The following is a 16,952-nucleotide window of genomic DNA, read 5'->3' on the forward strand; positions in this document are numbered from 1 at the left end:
CCCCCATCACCTCGGTAGAGCTAGTAACACAGCAGGTAGCCAACCAGCTGAAACAAGTTAGTTGCAGAAAGCTAAGCACAGAGTCGCTAGCTCCTCTCAGCCACTGTTGTTCTCACTGTTGGTTTTTGTGCTAATGTCACCTTGAATTCCTGCTAGCTGTTTAGCTGCTCGGACACCTATATTGCTGTGGTGAACTGTCTCCTGTCGTGTGCACATGACAACATAGCTGAAGGTACCTCTGGCTGACTACAGGGACCAGGTGCATCACTGCACACTGGGCTTTTTATCCCCCCCCGGCCACCATTGTGCCTTAAAGCTAGCTGGCTAGCAGCAGACCAATGTTGGCAGCAGTTTGGGTTTTAATTCATTCTGGCACGAGTTTAATCACAGAGCTGGGCGAGATAATGTTGATATTATACTGTGTCATTGTGGGATTGTGGTTGGTGCAGTTTCCTCACCATGATGCCTTTTTTTTTTTAGATGTTTTTTCCTGGTCTGAAGGCTGCATTAGCTAGATTAAAGTTATCAAAGATGTCATCTGTTGTAGCTGAGTGAAATGACAATGAATGTCTGTACTTGTTCATTACATCCGCAGTGCTAAATGTCATTTTTAATCTCCAAATTAGATTAAATGTTACAGGGAAACACCAAAAATGTCACCACATTTGTTGTAATATGCTGACAACTTTTGAGTTTGTTAGCATCCATTCAGCCAATCACCTCCCTGTGTATTAGGATGCTGTCTGTTCTCTTTTAAACAAACTTATCTTGATCCTTGTACACATCCATATACACACTGTCCTCCTCTGAGGGCCCCAAACATATAGGACCTTATCATTTCAGACAGGCTGGGGAGGGGTACAAAAGTACATGCCTAAATGCGTTGATAACATTTACGTAAGTGTGTCGGGACGTACACACAGATGTTCTCGCCAGAGCCAATCTAACATCAGGGTTTAATGGGTGGGTTAAAGTGTGCGCAGTTGTGAGGTTTAGCCTTAAATGGATTATGAGTGATCGTCTATAGGGGCTGTGGACGCACACAGTATGAAGGCCTATAGACAGAGTGATTGTCCAGCTAATGGCGAGTTGTTACTCACCTTCAGTGTTTCAGATTGTTACCGTATTTTATCTTATCAAGCTCTAATTTTAGTGATATCCATGTGACTCCTCCACTTTTTATCTGGACGTTGGCTCGGTTGATCGACTCCTACCACTTTGTGTTAAATTTGCTTGCACCCTGGTTTCATGGTGGAAAATGGTGGATTGGAGACTGAAATGCTGTGAGTTGTTGTCCTGGACTTGAGACATGGCCAGAGCTTTCTCCTGGCTGTCCCCGCTCTCCCTGAACTGGTGTAGGTGAGACAGTGAGTGAAAGCAGTAGTAGAGGGGAGGACGGAGCTCCGGCATAAAATGTTTTAGAAAGGCTTCTGCTTTGATGGACTGGTCATATTTGGTGTGTAACTGTATACAGTGTATTCAGTCCACATGTCCACAATAATAACCACCTCGTGTTTTGACAACATTGTCTGGGAAACAAAACATGTTTGACCAGCTCAGCTCGGCTTTGTGCTACAACATTCAACAATGTGGAGCACTTCTTATTTTTATTTTTATTTTTTTAATACACATTCACCGCCTCTCAGTAGTTTCTGTTGACACTTGCTGCTGTCGAGTCTGTGTGAGGAAACGGATCTGTGCTAAAGTAAAACAGGCGATAAAGTCAGAATGACAAGCTTACTGTACAACGGTTTTGTATGTTTAAACCTTTTTACCACAAAGATTAATTCAAATACATCCTGACATATGTATGTACGTTATACACAGAACACACACACACATATGTCATACATTTTGATGAAAGAAGAGTAGGAATTTGGCCACACAATAACACTGTGCTAGGAGCACAATTCGATCGGTACCAAAAAAGGGAAAATGCAACAGAGCTGTAACAATTAGCTAATTGATTGATTAGTCTCCTAAATAATAGAATCTCGCTAATCTTTTGTCTGCTTGTGTTTAACTCTGTGGAGTTCAGAGCACTATTAGTTATCTCCGATGATAACAAGTTGACATAACGAGGATTCTCTTGAGCTTCTGAGCGTCCCTGTTCCTGCAGTCCTGCCAAGACAGGAGATGTGTAAAAATAAACCGCTTTCTAGCAGTGGTCTGGCACAGCGTCCTCTCTATACATTATGGTGTGTGTGTGTGTGTGTGTTGGGGGGCCTGCAGATGCGTGAGTGAGCAGCGAAGTGCTTCGTTGATCTTTTTATAAAATAAGCTTTGCCAGCAGTGTTGCTCGGTGTTCCTTACAGTCTTCTCAGATCCTAGAAGAAGCGGGGGGCCAGAGGGCAGCACAACATATCTCAGGAGACTGATGGCAGAATAGTCAGTAGTCATTATTGCGGAATATCATATGTCCATATCATGCCTCACCAAGCAAATGGTGCACATATTCTCTCATTAGCCTCCTTAAAGGCTCCAGTGTACTCGATTCAAAGTTGTATTTGGCTGTACTGGTTGAATAATCCAAAAGAAAGTTAACACAACACCCTGCCGATCGATCTACTGGAATATAACTGACTGCCTTCAGTTTCATGTTAAATAAGACTTAAAAATGGTACGTGGTTGCCAACGTCAGGGCTCAAACTTGTGACCTTGAACCTATTCAAGAGGTGGTTTCTGTGCTCACCGTGACACCCTGCTGCTCAGAGATTCACTACACAGGTGCTTGATACAGGACAAGGAACTGACATTCAATATCTGATTGTCTTCTTTGACACAAAACCAAATCCCTAGTCAAGTGTTCTTTTACAAAAGTGCCATGTCGTCGTTCCAGTTTCTCAATTACATGACTGTAAACTCAGTATCTTTGGACTGTTGGTCAAACAAAACATTTGAAGACATCACCTTGGTCTTTGGGAGATTATAACAGATGTTTTTATAGACCAAACAATTAAGTAAGGAAATAATTGGCACTTGGCAGACTTCACTTGGCATCAGTTTGTATAATAATAATTGTTCGTTTCATGCCTTATGCAAAGTCACATTTCCAGTTTTATTTTACACAAAAGATTAAGCTTGATGTAGTGTGCTCTGTCAGGTGTAACTAAATTAAAGGTTTTGTTTACTCAAATCTGCTTTTGAAGAGATTATACAAGAACTTACATTTTATAATATATTTTCTACAAAAACAACCAGAATTTTTGACTGATGAAGACTTAACTATATGTTATAATAACCCCTACGATTGTTTTATCTTAATCATATATCATGATTACTCATTTTTGATCAATTTTCTGTGGATAAACTAATTAAATGATTCTAATGACCAAGACGTTTCAGCTGTAACCCACGTCTGCCATTTCATACCAAAGCAGATTGGTGTGAGATCAGGTAACATGTCTTGATCCATTGAAACCAACAGTTTATGCAGGTCTATCCCATCTCCTTGCTTTAGTCTGAAAGAGGTATGAGGTCTGAACTTCCATCCGATTTTATACCAAACCCTTCAGGCCTGTATTTTTCCATACTTTATTTCTGTGAATGTCAAGTCCATTTTTTTTTTACATAACCCAATATCAGAAACCACAAATGCACCTCAGTGGTCTTTACAATCTGTACAACATGTGACACTGTCCTTTCCTTACGAAAAATTGGAAGAAGCCTCAGGAAGACACAGGAGCGATCCTTCTTCTCGCAATAAATGTCGTGTGTGTGCAGAATTGACCAACACAGTAAAATTACATTATGGACAGATTGTGAAGAATGTGTCTCCATCTGTTGTGTCTAGAAAATCACTGAGCTCAGGTAGTGTAAGCTGAACACCACCAGGCTAAACATCTTCCCTGACACCACTCTGTTAAATCAAATCCTTTCTCTTATTGTGAATCAGTGTTGCTGTAGAGAACAAACCACAGCACAGTAGCCCAGTAGCACCGCAGCAGGTGTGTATCAAAAGTTGAGATTCTCGTGATGGGAATAAGAGGCTGATCACGGGGGCCGTATGAGTACCAGAGTTATGTTTGGTGGCGCGGGGGCTGGATCGTAAAACTATTTAAAAAGGAGAGGCATCTGCCCCCCCTCTCCACCTTCAGGGTACTGCTGTGGCCAGGAATAACCCCATGTGGTCAAAGCACATGCTGGGCTTGATTTATGTCTGCGGGCTACACCGTTAGGAACACATCCTGGTCACAGGACAGACTAAGTTGAATTGGCACCTCAAGGTAGTGAGCAGTGACGCAAGCTGCAGAGGCATGAATGGACCTGAAGCTGCGTTATCGTCATCACAGAGAACTTAATACTTCAAATACTTCATTCATTTGTCCTCCTTAGTTTTTTGTGCTTTGCCTGCGTTCTTTTCACTGCTGATATCATCCTCTGTTTCCATCTGCACGTCCATGAGTGACTGTGAAATGTAAAACAGAGGAGCAAAGCAGTTCATGTCAGGTTTAACTCCCAGCGAGCACATATTGTCAGTGTTGATACAGTTGCCTGTTGTGGTGGGGTCAAACCCGTCATGTTGTCTTCCTTTCTCAATCTGAATGAATGGAGGGATAAAATATGATACCAAAATAAGTTACAATGTGTAACTAAAACAAATGCTCACGGTCATGGCCTGCCGATTTACTGAGCCGTCCGGCCCCAACCTCTGTTGCCCCAACTGTAACATCACCTATTGAAGGCTGTAATATTCTCGTCTCATCACTTTGACTGCCTCTCATATTGGTCATGGACTGCCTTACTTTATAAACATGGTTTTCAGCGTCTATGTCTAACTATACTTTCACACATGGTTAACATGTTTTAATATTTTCCAATAGTTTCAGGTCATCTCCCACCACTATACTGATTTATTTAAACTATAAGAGAGGTGTGTGTTGTCTGCTAATGTTCGACAGCAGGACTTAAAGCTTCGTTGTGTGAAATTCTTCTTGCTCTTTGGTAGCATTTTTGTGAATGGAACCTGCCAACAAACAGCCTCATTTGTCTTTTTTTGGTGTAGATTATGCTAATGATAAATTGTCACCTAGTCATGAAGAGGTGGGACTCATTTGCTGCCGGAAGCAAGCCATTTATATGAAGAAGTCATTCTTGCATGAAGCTCATTGACTGTCCAAGCTTTGGTTGGTTTGTGGCCTCGGTTTTATCATTCCACATGATTCATGCCAAAAAAGGAGAGCTTTCTCATTACAAGGTTGTAACGCAACACATTATTCCTCCAGCTAGCTGTTTGTTGTTTCGATGTAGTAGTTGGGAGCAGCATGTCAGGACAGGACGTGGTTTTGGGTGTAGAACTTTATTTACATAATGTTTAATCCATAGTGCCAGAAATCCATTGTACTTGTCCTCTGCTGATACATTTGTCAGTAGGTTTACACTGGAGTCTCTAAGCAACAGCACAGAGCAGCAAACATACTAACACACAGTGGCCAGTGGTTTATGTACGATGCCTGTTGCTACTTGCCAAACTATTCAGCCTGCCTTCCAGCTGAGCCAAACAAAGTTGCAGAGCCCCCATTAGGCTCATACCTCTCTGCGTTTCTGTTTGTCTCTCCTCATCGGTCTCTGTCTGTTCCCTGCAGGGTGGCAACAACGCAGGGCACACGGTGGTGGTCGACTCGGTGGAGTACGACTTTCACCTCCTCCCCAGCGGCATCATCAACCCCAAGGTCACCGCCTTCATTGGTGCGTAATGCACACGCACATTCGCTCACACACAATTACGCACAGGCTCTCGCTCCAAGGCCATTTCCCTCGCTATTTTCTTGATGAATTGATCGAAACTCCTTTTAGCCTGGTGCTCGTCATAGCCAGATAATGGCCTCCATTTTGACGACTGCAATAGTAAGTGCGATCAGCTTGACTCGGAGCCAGACTGCAGGCTACATCACATCCACTCATCTGCAGTAACTTCATTAGCTAATGGTTTTTTACTCTTTCCTTCTGGCTTCCAACCCTCCACACAGCTGCACTGCAACATGTACAAGTGTATGATATGTCGATACTTAATCACATTTCTGCTTTTTTTTCCTCTTTGATATATGACTCATTAATGCCTTTCTGCAGACTCACACACTCAGAAACACGTGTACCGTGGTGTGGCAAGTGTGACATGCACTTGGATCTATGGTGTTTCAGTACATGTTGGACTTGTCATACCCATATTTATTTTCATCACTTCAGTTTTATTAGTTCATCTCTTTATTTTGAATATTTAAAAACAACAGAAATGGGAAGAATTAAATTGCTGCCACATATGGCTTTTTCTGAACCGTTTGTCAAAAGCCAAGCATTGACCCCAGCAGTAGACACAAAGAGCATTTTCATAACAATACATTCAATTTGATGTATGTTTTTATTCCAAAGTGCCCAACAGTACTGTAACTGTATACTTAGGTACTTAGGTTAAACCAGATTTTGTTGTTATGTACTACTGTCAGGACACAGTGAAAATGAAAGCAAATATGACAAAAAGTTACTTACTACTTATTTAGTACTAAAAGTTACCTACTTTTATGAAATGCCAAGTTCATTTCCTGTGATCTGTCTGCTGAGAACAGCCTCATAGAATTGACATTTGACGATTCTTCATCGTATAGTAAGTTTTTGATGCTATTAAAAATAAATAGAAAATGACTTCTACTCAGTTATTACTACATGTGCTTGTCATTTCACAAAGAAAGTCTAGATTTCTCTTTCAGCAACAGGTAAACATTTAGTATTATTGGTGTTTCTTGGTAGAACTTACAGATAAACATATTTTTCAAACAGTGAGACCGGAGAACAGATAAACTATACTCCTCATGTAGTCTTATGGTTTTGTTGTCCCATCGTAGAGACATTTTTCTGAATATTTTATTTTCTCCCTGCGTGTGAAAGTACATTCATGGTCTCCAGCCCTGGGAGCAAATCTGTGTTCAGGTCTTCTTGTTTTTGAGCTGCATATCTCGCACTCTAATTCACACAGTGTCAAGAGTGTGTGTGGTTTTTCCCCCCCCCCCATTTTTTACATTTAATTAGGTCAAAGTAATTACTTCACCTCCTCCCCTAATGCAACTTATTCTGATTAAAAAGATAATCAGGGCCAGCTGTTTCAATACTTCTGTGAACAGGCATCATTTGTGCCAGCTCTGCCTGACAGAAATACATCCCTTAACATCACAGTTGGAGTACACACTGGGGGCGGCTCTCACATAGTCAGACATTGACTGTGGTTTAGATGTAATTTATAATTAGACTTTGGATAGACGAGATAGCCTTTAGCATCAGCAATGAGTGTATTGTGCCTGACACAGCGCAAGATGGGTAATAAAATCTAGTAAAATCTTGTGTGCGTCACATCAGTTTGAGGCTTGTTCGATGGATGGCTGGTGAATCACGGCAGTATAATGTAAATTAGAATTACAGTCACAAACCTCCAACAAAACAAAAAAAGGTCCCACAAACGTTTTATTTTGTTCACCTCCATCGTTTTGGTTTGTGTGTATTTTTTCCCCCTATACTTAAAAAATGGCACCAGTCATGTATGTATTTAGCATTATTTCATAAAGTATTCTATAGATGTGGGTCACAGGAGTCAGTTAGGGTCATCTAGAGAATGATGAAGGTGTAACTATGCACACAACCATGAAACTCTGTGTGGTCCTTATTTATCAGACTGTAAATTTAAACATCACCTAATTTATATTTTTTTCCTCAGGCAATGGTGTGGTGATCCACCTTCCAGGTCTGTTTGATGAGGCAGAAAAGAATGAACGCAAAGGTAAAGGTGAGTGACGTACAGTTTGTTTTAAACACATACAGTGTATAACAGGCAGTAACAGGACAGGACGGTGCTTTAATGTGTGGAGACTCAAATTGTATTTGTGTTTGTGTGTGTGTGTGTAGGTCTAGAAGAGTGGGAGAAAAGGTTGATCATCTCAGACAGAGCACATATTGGTAAGTGATCCCCGGACACTTTTATCTGTGTGAATGCGTGAACGTATGCATGCAAAAATGTGTGTTTGTGTGTGTGTATGTGTGAGCCCTGCTTTCTCTGAGGTGTGTGAGAGTGTGTCCCCTCTCTCCCTCCTCCGCAGTGTTTGACTTCCACCAAGCGGTTGATGGCGTTCAGGAACAGCAGAGACAAGAGCAAGCAGGCAAGAAGTAAGGAACCTCTTGCTCAAAGATGGCTGCTACACACGCACGCACACACACACACACACACACACACACACACTTATCTTGGATCTTATGAGTCACCACCAACATCCACGGATGTGCTTACTCATGTTCAACTATTCAGTCTGTGTTTGTAAAAACACTCAAAACAGGCAAGCAGCTCACGGATAAAAACGTCACTTCCTGCATTCCTCATCTCTGATTGTTTGGATTTTTAAAGCATTCATGTCAGCTGGGAGTCACATGAATTTTAGTAAGGCCTGCGTCCTTCCATCTGGATGATTTTGGAGATTATTATTATTATTAAAAACAATGATCTCACACCTTTTTGTAACTGAACACTGTATATTGTATAATGTATATTATACTGTAAACTTACTGTCACTTACTGTACTGTAGCCATAGTCTAGTCTTGTATGCACACTTAACTTAAACAAGACTGTGGTCCCTACTTACAAAGTTAAAGGTCCAGTGTGTAGGATTTAGTGGCGTCTGAACTGAATACCCCTCGACTCACCTGTTGCTGATTAAACAAACAATACAGGATCGTGATAACATTTACGTCGATAATGATGGTAGACCTTGGAAACTATTTTTCTTTGTTATGGTTAGATCTGATCACAGACAACAGTCAGTCTGCAGTTTTTGGCTTGCACTTCAAAGTACTAGACCGTGTTCTTCCACAAAGCATAGTTTGAGCTAACATTACCCGTTGTAACTTGAAATTATTGACAAAAAAGGTCAAATGTCAGTTATATGGAAGTGGTTTGGATATCTCAAAAGCAACAATGGGCAGATTAAGACAAAATATGCTGTTGGTCGGTGCTAACCAAGGTGGAAACGCAACAAATCTTTTTTGTATCACCTGACAAAGTACCATCCCAACAACCGCAACATTATTTTAGTCGGTTACAAGACAAGCTAACTTTTATTGTTTTATGAAAGCAGATAAAGCCTATTTGCAAAATTTAAAGGTTTACATTAAGTTATTTTATTTAATAGAAGAGAACCTGCTCCCTCTGTAGGTATAAACAGGGCATTTTAAGGTAAGGAAAACCTAATAATTCTTATTTCAGGAGATTGTACACTAATATTATATTCCATATCTGCCCCCTAAATCTCACACACTGGACCTTTTTAAAGCAGCTATAATCTACATTTTTGTAGTAACAAAGTGAAATCAATGTGACGGTGTGAAAGGGGTCGCTCGTAATGATGAACCTACAGAGAATCATGAGAATTCCTGAATCTGCACCTCCCCTTGGCTTTACAGAGCTTTGTAGTGAGTTTCAGCTCATTATTTAGCTGAAAACAGCTGCTCTATAAACCCTCTGTACACTACCTACTCGGCACCAGACAGCAGTAATACCAGGCTGGTGAACATAGTGGAGCTTTTTGCAGCTAAAGATTTTTTTCTCAGGAGTTGGTAGAGACCAAACCATAAAAGAGAATGAATATTGGACTCCCCAGTTGGTCAGAAACATGACTCCAAATTAATGATCATGTTCCTATGTAACTGCTGGATGTATAATTATTAAATGTTATGTTTTTTAGGGATGCACCCATACAGATACTAGTATAAAACTAGGCGGAGGAGAAGCAATGTCAGCAGTTTGGAGATATTTTAAGCAACTTTTACAACAACCTTAGCAGCATTTCATTTGCTACAGTCAGAAAGAGGAAGATCTGTTGAAAATAAAAAAGAAGTCATTGTTAGAACTGTAATGGTATTAAGTTTTAATATCGGTACTTAGTATTAGCAAGGACCCAAATGTAAGTACTTGTACGTCTTGATGTGGTCTAAAAAGAAACTGGTATTGGTGCATCCCAACTGGTGTCTGAGTTTAGTTATCACCTCTTACACTACACAGAAATGTCACATTGACACATGCAATATAAAAACTGCTCTGCCTGGAGGTGTTTTCAGAGAGGTCAGACAGAGTTATTAGCCCAGGCAGTGAACCATACTGACATATGTGAGGAATGTTGAGCTGAGTCTGTGCAGCATTTAAAATATCAAGCTCAAGGGAGACGCAATGTATTCCGGTTCAAAGCTTGGTTGTCTTTACCAGCTCAGCAACCAAAGCCCCAAACACCAAGCCAGCTCCTTTTTGTGTGCCAGTGTGTGTGACAGAGAAATTGCATGTTCACGGGGGTGTCTTAATGGCAGTCATTATAGGCTTTCAGCAGATTGCTATGACGGGCTGGTGGGTTTCCAGTACCTCTAGGTATCCTGTGAACTTTGCTGAGTCAGATAGAAGAGTTTTATTTAGCTAGAATTTACCCTGAACCCAGGTTTCTCAAACTGGAAACCTGAAAAAAGTGAGAGGCCAGGAGCCCTACACTTAAACTATGATATTAAAAAGATACTTTTGTATTTTGAGTTTGTTGTATTTGTTCAGAGTTGAGGAACAATTGAAACCAACTCACGTTCTTTTGAAAACCAACGATTTAGTACACGTCAATGCAGACGGGTGTTATTTGTGACCTTGCCTTACCCTGAGCGTTCGTGATGGCTTAATAATCCTTCTGTTTACCCTGTCCAGGTGTATCAGTGACCAAAGACAATAGCCAGACATTGCTTATCCGGATGTCTACATTTGAATCACGAGGTAGCGTTATGCCAGGTGTTGTCTGTGTAACCAACCTGTAAATAACCAGCTGTATGATCTTGGCTGACATGTAGTTGGAGATGACAGTCATGTTAACCGTTGCTGATGCTGCTGCTGCTGCTGCTGCTGTATAGTAAACCATGACCCAAAACAGGGCACAGCCTTGGCGCTTGATCACGTATTTCTGGTCTGATTTACAGCAGCAGGGATCATAATGTGCAGAATATGGCCCAAAGTGTTAAGACTTAATAAGACTCAGTGATATTCCTAGAAGTTAAAACTACTGGTACTGGGTCCTGAGGTGTTTGATGATGATGAACTTTGAAACTGTAAAAAGACTTGTTGTAGACTGAGATCACATGCTAATGCTCCTTCTATCTCCTATGTTCTTCCCTTCCTCCTCTCTTGGCCCTGCCCAGCCTCGGGACAACAAAGAAGGGGATTGGTCCAGTGTACTCGGCCAAGGCTGCACGTAGCGGTCTCAGGATATGTGACCTGCTGGCTGACTTCACTAAGTTTTCTGAAAGGTCTGTGCCAATAGTATAGGATTATGTCTCTGTCTGGTGTTTTGTTTAAATAAGTAATTTAATTGTTTGTTTCATGCCTTACAGCCCCTTTCCCTCACTGAAACTTTTCCTTTAACCAGGAAACAAAAACTTTACCTGCATTTCAACCACACACACCTGATTTCAGTTTTATTGCCTGTTCAGAAGTCCAGTTTGACTAACAAATCCAATAGGGCTTTTCCATTGGCTCTTTTAAACCATGGTGAGTCAAACCACGCCATGCAGATTTCCGTTTCCTTTATCAGCGTAATCGCTATAAGTTGTGCCATGCGTGCCAGAGACCAGAGAGATGGACGTCTTGGGAGTGTTTAGCTAAGTTACTGCAGATGAAAATCTTACTGCTTCATAATAAAAGCTTTTAATAAACAAAATAACCACATTTGATTGTGAAGAATTCATAGGAAATGAAATGTGTTTATTGCCAAATTAGTAGAGCTTAGTTGGTGACTAAAACTAGTATACGTATGCCGGCCCCTCTCTTCCTTCAATCTTGACCTCTCTCGGCCATCACTGCCTTTTTAAAGAAACAACTTCTAGCAGGTAGCCCCGAAGATGCAAATCTCTGCCCCGCTGTGCTGATGCGCCAAGTCAAACCAAGTCATTGCCGCTGTGAAAAAGGTCTATCGCAAGTAGAAATACGACATTCACGTTACAAAGTGATCCACCAGGAATGTGCATTTGCATGTATTTGATTGGTTGGATGACGCCATGGTGCGATCTAGCAAAAGTTCAGTTCTTTTGCCGACGACACAGTGTTTTCTGCAGATGCCCTCTGCTTTGGCATCCCAGCTGCATCACTGTAACTGGTCTCCATTCAAATGAGTGAAAGCTTTGTGTCTGGGACTGGTCGTTGATAAGGGACAATCAATCTCTAAAGCACAGTATAAATAGCAAGATATGTGGTTTGTGAGCCTCCTGTGGGTTTAATCTCATAGAAACATGATGTTAAATGGTATCTTACCAGCCCAGTTGGTGAAATAAATGATGGTGAGAGGAAATTCATTCAAACTGTTTAATGTTGCTTGTTACAGGTATAAAGTACTGGCCCAGCAGTACAAGGCAATGTACCCTACTCTGGAGATTGACATAGAGGGAGAACTGGTCAAGTTAAAGGTAACAGAAGTTAAACTAAATAACAAAACACAAAATAATTTCTAGAAACATTACATTGTCCTCTTTGTCATAACATTTTATGATTTGATTTGATATGATTTTAGGACTATGTGGAGCGGATTAAGCCCATGGTGAGGGATGGGGTGCATTACATGTATGAAGCTCTTCATGGACCTCCTAAGAAGATCCTGGTGGAAGGAGCCAACGCGGCACTACTGGACATAGACTTTGGTTAGTATATTGCTGTGCATGTATGTGAGCGTCACAATTACGCACACCTTACTCTTAACTTGTTTGGTTCTGTATATTTTCCAATTATCCATTTGAATATAAGCCGACTTCTCTATGCTAACCTGTGCTCTGAGAATAAATGTCGTTTCTATTTGCCAAGCACTGTTGAATGCATTTATAGTGACCCAGTGATGTTGCCCTGAAACACTTAAGCTTTGTGATGATCTTTACAAAAGCCTGCTTGGAGCTCAGACTAGAGATGATGGTAAGTTTACTAACTGCTACAGTGGTGCTCTGGCATTCAGGCTTGACGTGCACGCTCACAGTTGAACCACTTAATGTCACATGACTGTGCATGAGCACGAAGGCATCCTGTCAGTCAGTCGATCACAATTACAGAGTAAACATTAAATCCAGAAATATTGTCAAAAGGTTGTTTGAAAGCATGACAGTTGTGTTTATCGTTTTAGATAATGACACCACAGACTCAACATACTAATCTTCTAGGCGTTATAGTATGTCACTGTTACAGGGCGGACCTGTCATCATTGAGAGCAGTGATGGCACTGACCCAGGTTCAACACTGGTTATTATCAAAACACTGTGCTTGTAATAACTCTGGTATCAGAGAACAGTGTCCTGCACACTGATAGGCAAACAGCCGCTCTTTCTGACTGGCTATATCTATACTTGATTAGAAGTTGTGGGAAATGTCACAGCAACATCAAGCTATAACTTAATCTGTATAATTTGAAGATTATGTGTATAAAACTAATCAAGATTTATTTGGAATTTGGGAGCGTTTACGGCATCAGTGTTTAGCCAAAGAGCACTTTGACATGACACAGAACTGCTGGTGAACACACTGGCTTCTCGTCAAACCGGTTCTTCTTTGATTACACAACAGCCTACGTGAAAAAATATCGGCGCGTGGACACTCGATCCTTGTACGCTTTTTTTTGTAGTAGGTGAAAGACAGGTTCTGAAGCTCACTATGTTTTTTGAGGTAAGTGTAGTTATCCCCTCAGAGACATACTTGGGAATAGTCAAACAAAAGACCAAAAGTTGCTTTTGAAAAAAGTGTCAGATGGGCAAGGTTCTTTCTTTTCAGGCAGCTCAATTATCTAGAAGCCAGTTAGGCCTCAAGGCACACTCACAGCTAGGTATTAGAGAACATTTCAGTTAATTAAGTGAACTGGCAGGTTTTGTCATGAGCCAGTGAGCATGTCCAAAGGTATTTGTCTAATGAGGTGTAATGTCCAGTGACTGAACGAAGAAGCAGGCCAGAGTTGTTAGGTCCAAGCTCGATTGTTCAGTAAACTACATCAGGACAGGTGCTGTTATATCAACACAGTTCGTTGTCCTGAAACAGCTCATCACCCTCACCCTTCCAAAGCCCACACCACTGTACGTGATGTAAAAGAAATTTGGAGATGAATTAATCCAGAGGATAACGAAAAGTGCTGTCATTAAATTTGACGTGCTACCTTCCTCTAGATCAGGGGTTTTCAAACTGTGCAAGAGTTGCAGGGGGCCACAGAGGCATAGCTGTGAGGCAAAAATCCTGCGTGAAAGAGACAGGTGCTTTCACGTGTTCTAAAAACAATGGCAACTTAGTTATTGTAGTTTGACCGCTGATTTGGCTGCTCAGCAGTTGGAGCTGCTGAGCAGATGTGACGCAGAGCTCATGGAGACAATTCAGGTGGTTTTAAAGTACCTAAATGGCCCTAAAGACTCTTCTCTTCTGAATTCTGAACACACAGACATGATCTAGTTTTAGATTCAGTGTGATTTACACTTTCCAGGGATATCTTATGTGCTTATAAATCCAGAACTTGCCTGAGAATCATGTTTTCTTCTGTATCAAAGTAATCCAGTGATGGTTGGTTGTGTCCGTGGGTCCAGTGCAAACAGTAACTGCTAATAGTTAATTTCGACACACTTCTAATGGTGCCAGTTGGGCAAAATGTAAACAAATATATAGGTTGAAAAAAAGTTGTTGCTGTGTTATTCACAGAAACTATAGCAACATCCCCCAAAGCATTATGGGAACTGTAGCTCTAAAACTGAGAATGAGGCGGGGGGGCACAGTGTCCACCTTTTGAAAATCCCTGCTAGAGACAAATCTTCCCACATTTATTGTTCATTTCATTGTTTGTTCAACCAATATCTGGTGTTATCACTGTTTACTTCTTGTGTCATTGCAGGGACGTACCCGTTTGTGACATCGTCCAACTGCACGGTGGGCGGGGTGTGTACAGGTCTCGGCATGCCGCCTCAGAACGTTGGTGAGGTTTACGGCGTCGTCAAGGCGTACACCACCAGAGTCGGCATCGGAGCTTTCCCCTCAGAGCAGAGCAACGTAAGAGGCAACATGCAGTAATTTATAACGCCCATCCATATTCAGACATGGCATAAATATCCTTTAAATTAAGTAATGACTTTATGTACACCATACAGCGAAAGGTTTTTTACCTGACCTGGCCAATCAGAAACTATCGCTTGTAATGAGTTAGTAAAGTAGGGGTAACAGAATGAAGGTATGAAGTTTGAGCGTCTTGTTCCAATCACTAGCAGCAGCAAACTGGAATGAAAAGAAAGGAGGTCCAGACTATAGGAGTGACCATACTAATATATTTGCTGGAGTGTAAATTGAGGTTACTGTTGTAGATACTGAGTACTGAGTGGAGATATGGAGGGGTTCTTCCAATGAAGTCGCCATAATCCAAGCTTGGAAAAATTGTTATCTTAACCATCTTAACTTTGCAGAGTGCTTTAAAGATGCTTTGTTGTGATACAGGAAACCAGTTCTTGTTTTCACTTTGGAGAGCAGCATGTTGATGTGCATTTGAAAGGAGAGTAAACTCTGCAGCCAGACACCCAGGTATTTGTAGGAGGTGAAATTCAAGTTCTGACCCGTCCAAGGAGGAGATTTTGAAGGGGGCATGCGACTTGAGGTAAGATCTGGTTGAAGACCATGCATTTTCTTTTATTAGTACTTAGGAGAAGGTGAAAGTTGGCATATTGGATACTATTGAAGCTCTGTTACAAGGAAGTCAGAGCAGTGTTCAGGGAGGGACTGGATTTGTACAAAATGGTGTTGTGGATGTGAGAGCTCCCTGCAGCATGAGCAACATTATTGATATAGAGATTGAAAAAGGTGGGACCTAGAATGGACAATTGAGGAACACCCATGGACAGGGAAGGGCCAGACAGGAAACCCTCAGCTCTGACAGATATACACAACCAGAGAAGTAGCTGTTTGTTGACCAGTTTCTCCAAGACTCTGGAGAGGCAAGGAAAGATGGATATAGTAACTGTAACACTTTAGGTCTTAGTTTTTGCCCCCCTTTGTAGAGTAGGGTGACAGCTGCAGATTTCCAGTCCTGGGGGGAATTCACAGGTCTGCAGGGAAAGGTTGAACAGACAAGTTATGGGACCTGAGATCATATGTGCCGCTAACTTCAAGTGAAGGGGTCTAGAGCATCAAGTCCAGCTAATTTATAAGGATCCAGTTTGAGCAGCTCCCCAAGTGGGGGTCAGTGCTTGGTGTGTCAGTGCGGCAGCTACAAATGCATGACCAGCTTTAACAAAATGCTAAGTAAAATTCAATTTTGACTTTATCTGAGATAACAATGTCATCGTTGAGTAATTGAGAGAATGTGTTCTTATTTTCCATGATTTTAACAATTTCCAGAACTGTTGATAAAGGTGAGTAGTCTTATTTTCAAACAGCACCACCCGGATGTGGTCTTGCTACACTGCCATGAATGACGAGCTGTAGTAAACTTACATTTTTATTGTCAAGTGACACCTGCTAAACCTTAAACCTGAAGCCTGAATGCAGAGGCCAATCTTTAATGGCTGAGTATTTTTGGTGTCTGAACGAGAGAAAGTCCGTTAAACATTTAACAAAAAACATTCAGCCAGTCAGTGAGCACTAAAGACCTGAGACTCATGGAGTGTCTTCACTCATCTCGTTGTCTTCAGGACATCGGAGAGCTACTTCAGACTCGGGGGAAGGAGGTGGGCGTGACCACAGGCAGGAAGAGGCGATGTGGTTGGCTGGATCTGGTGCTCATCAAATATGCACACATGATTAATGGCTTCACCGCGTGAGTTCAGTGTGCATGTGTGTATTTGTATTGATTCCTATCGTTTTATCTGTGTATATAGGAGGGGTTTTTTTGCATATTGTTTTTGTACATATTGAGTTTCACCAGATGCATGCTGCTCATTTTCTACATTTGTAGAAAAAAAGAGTTAA

The 16,952-nt window shown here is 41.4% G+C and overlaps 1 protein-coding gene across 1 annotated transcript in view; it reads left to right on the top strand.

The window, feature by feature from the left end:
• adss2 (adenylosuccinate synthase 2) overlaps window positions 1-16,952 on the top strand; it is a 22,377-nt gene that overhangs the window by 453 nt on the left and 4,972 nt on the right. The window contains exons 2-10 of the mRNA XM_035663113.1: window positions 5,586-5,688; window positions 7,703-7,771; window positions 7,891-7,941; window positions 8,082-8,148; window positions 11,195-11,302; window positions 12,373-12,454; window positions 12,559-12,685; window positions 14,893-15,047; window positions 16,676-16,800. Coding sequence (XP_035519006.1) covers window positions 5,586-5,688; window positions 7,703-7,771; window positions 7,891-7,941; window positions 8,082-8,148; window positions 11,195-11,302; window positions 12,373-12,454; window positions 12,559-12,685; window positions 14,893-15,047; window positions 16,676-16,800 — 887 coding nt within the window. The remainder of the gene's footprint in view (window positions 1-5,585; window positions 5,689-7,702; window positions 7,772-7,890; window positions 7,942-8,081; window positions 8,149-11,194; window positions 11,303-12,372; window positions 12,455-12,558; window positions 12,686-14,892; window positions 15,048-16,675; window positions 16,801-16,952) is intronic.

Source organism: Morone saxatilis, unplaced genomic scaffold (genome assembly GCF_004916995.1).
Source record: "Morone saxatilis isolate NCDOM2014 unplaced genomic scaffold, NCSU_SB_2.0 Contig19, whole genome shotgun sequence".
Taxonomy (NCBI): domain Eukaryota; kingdom Metazoa; phylum Chordata; class Actinopteri; family Moronidae; genus Morone; species Morone saxatilis.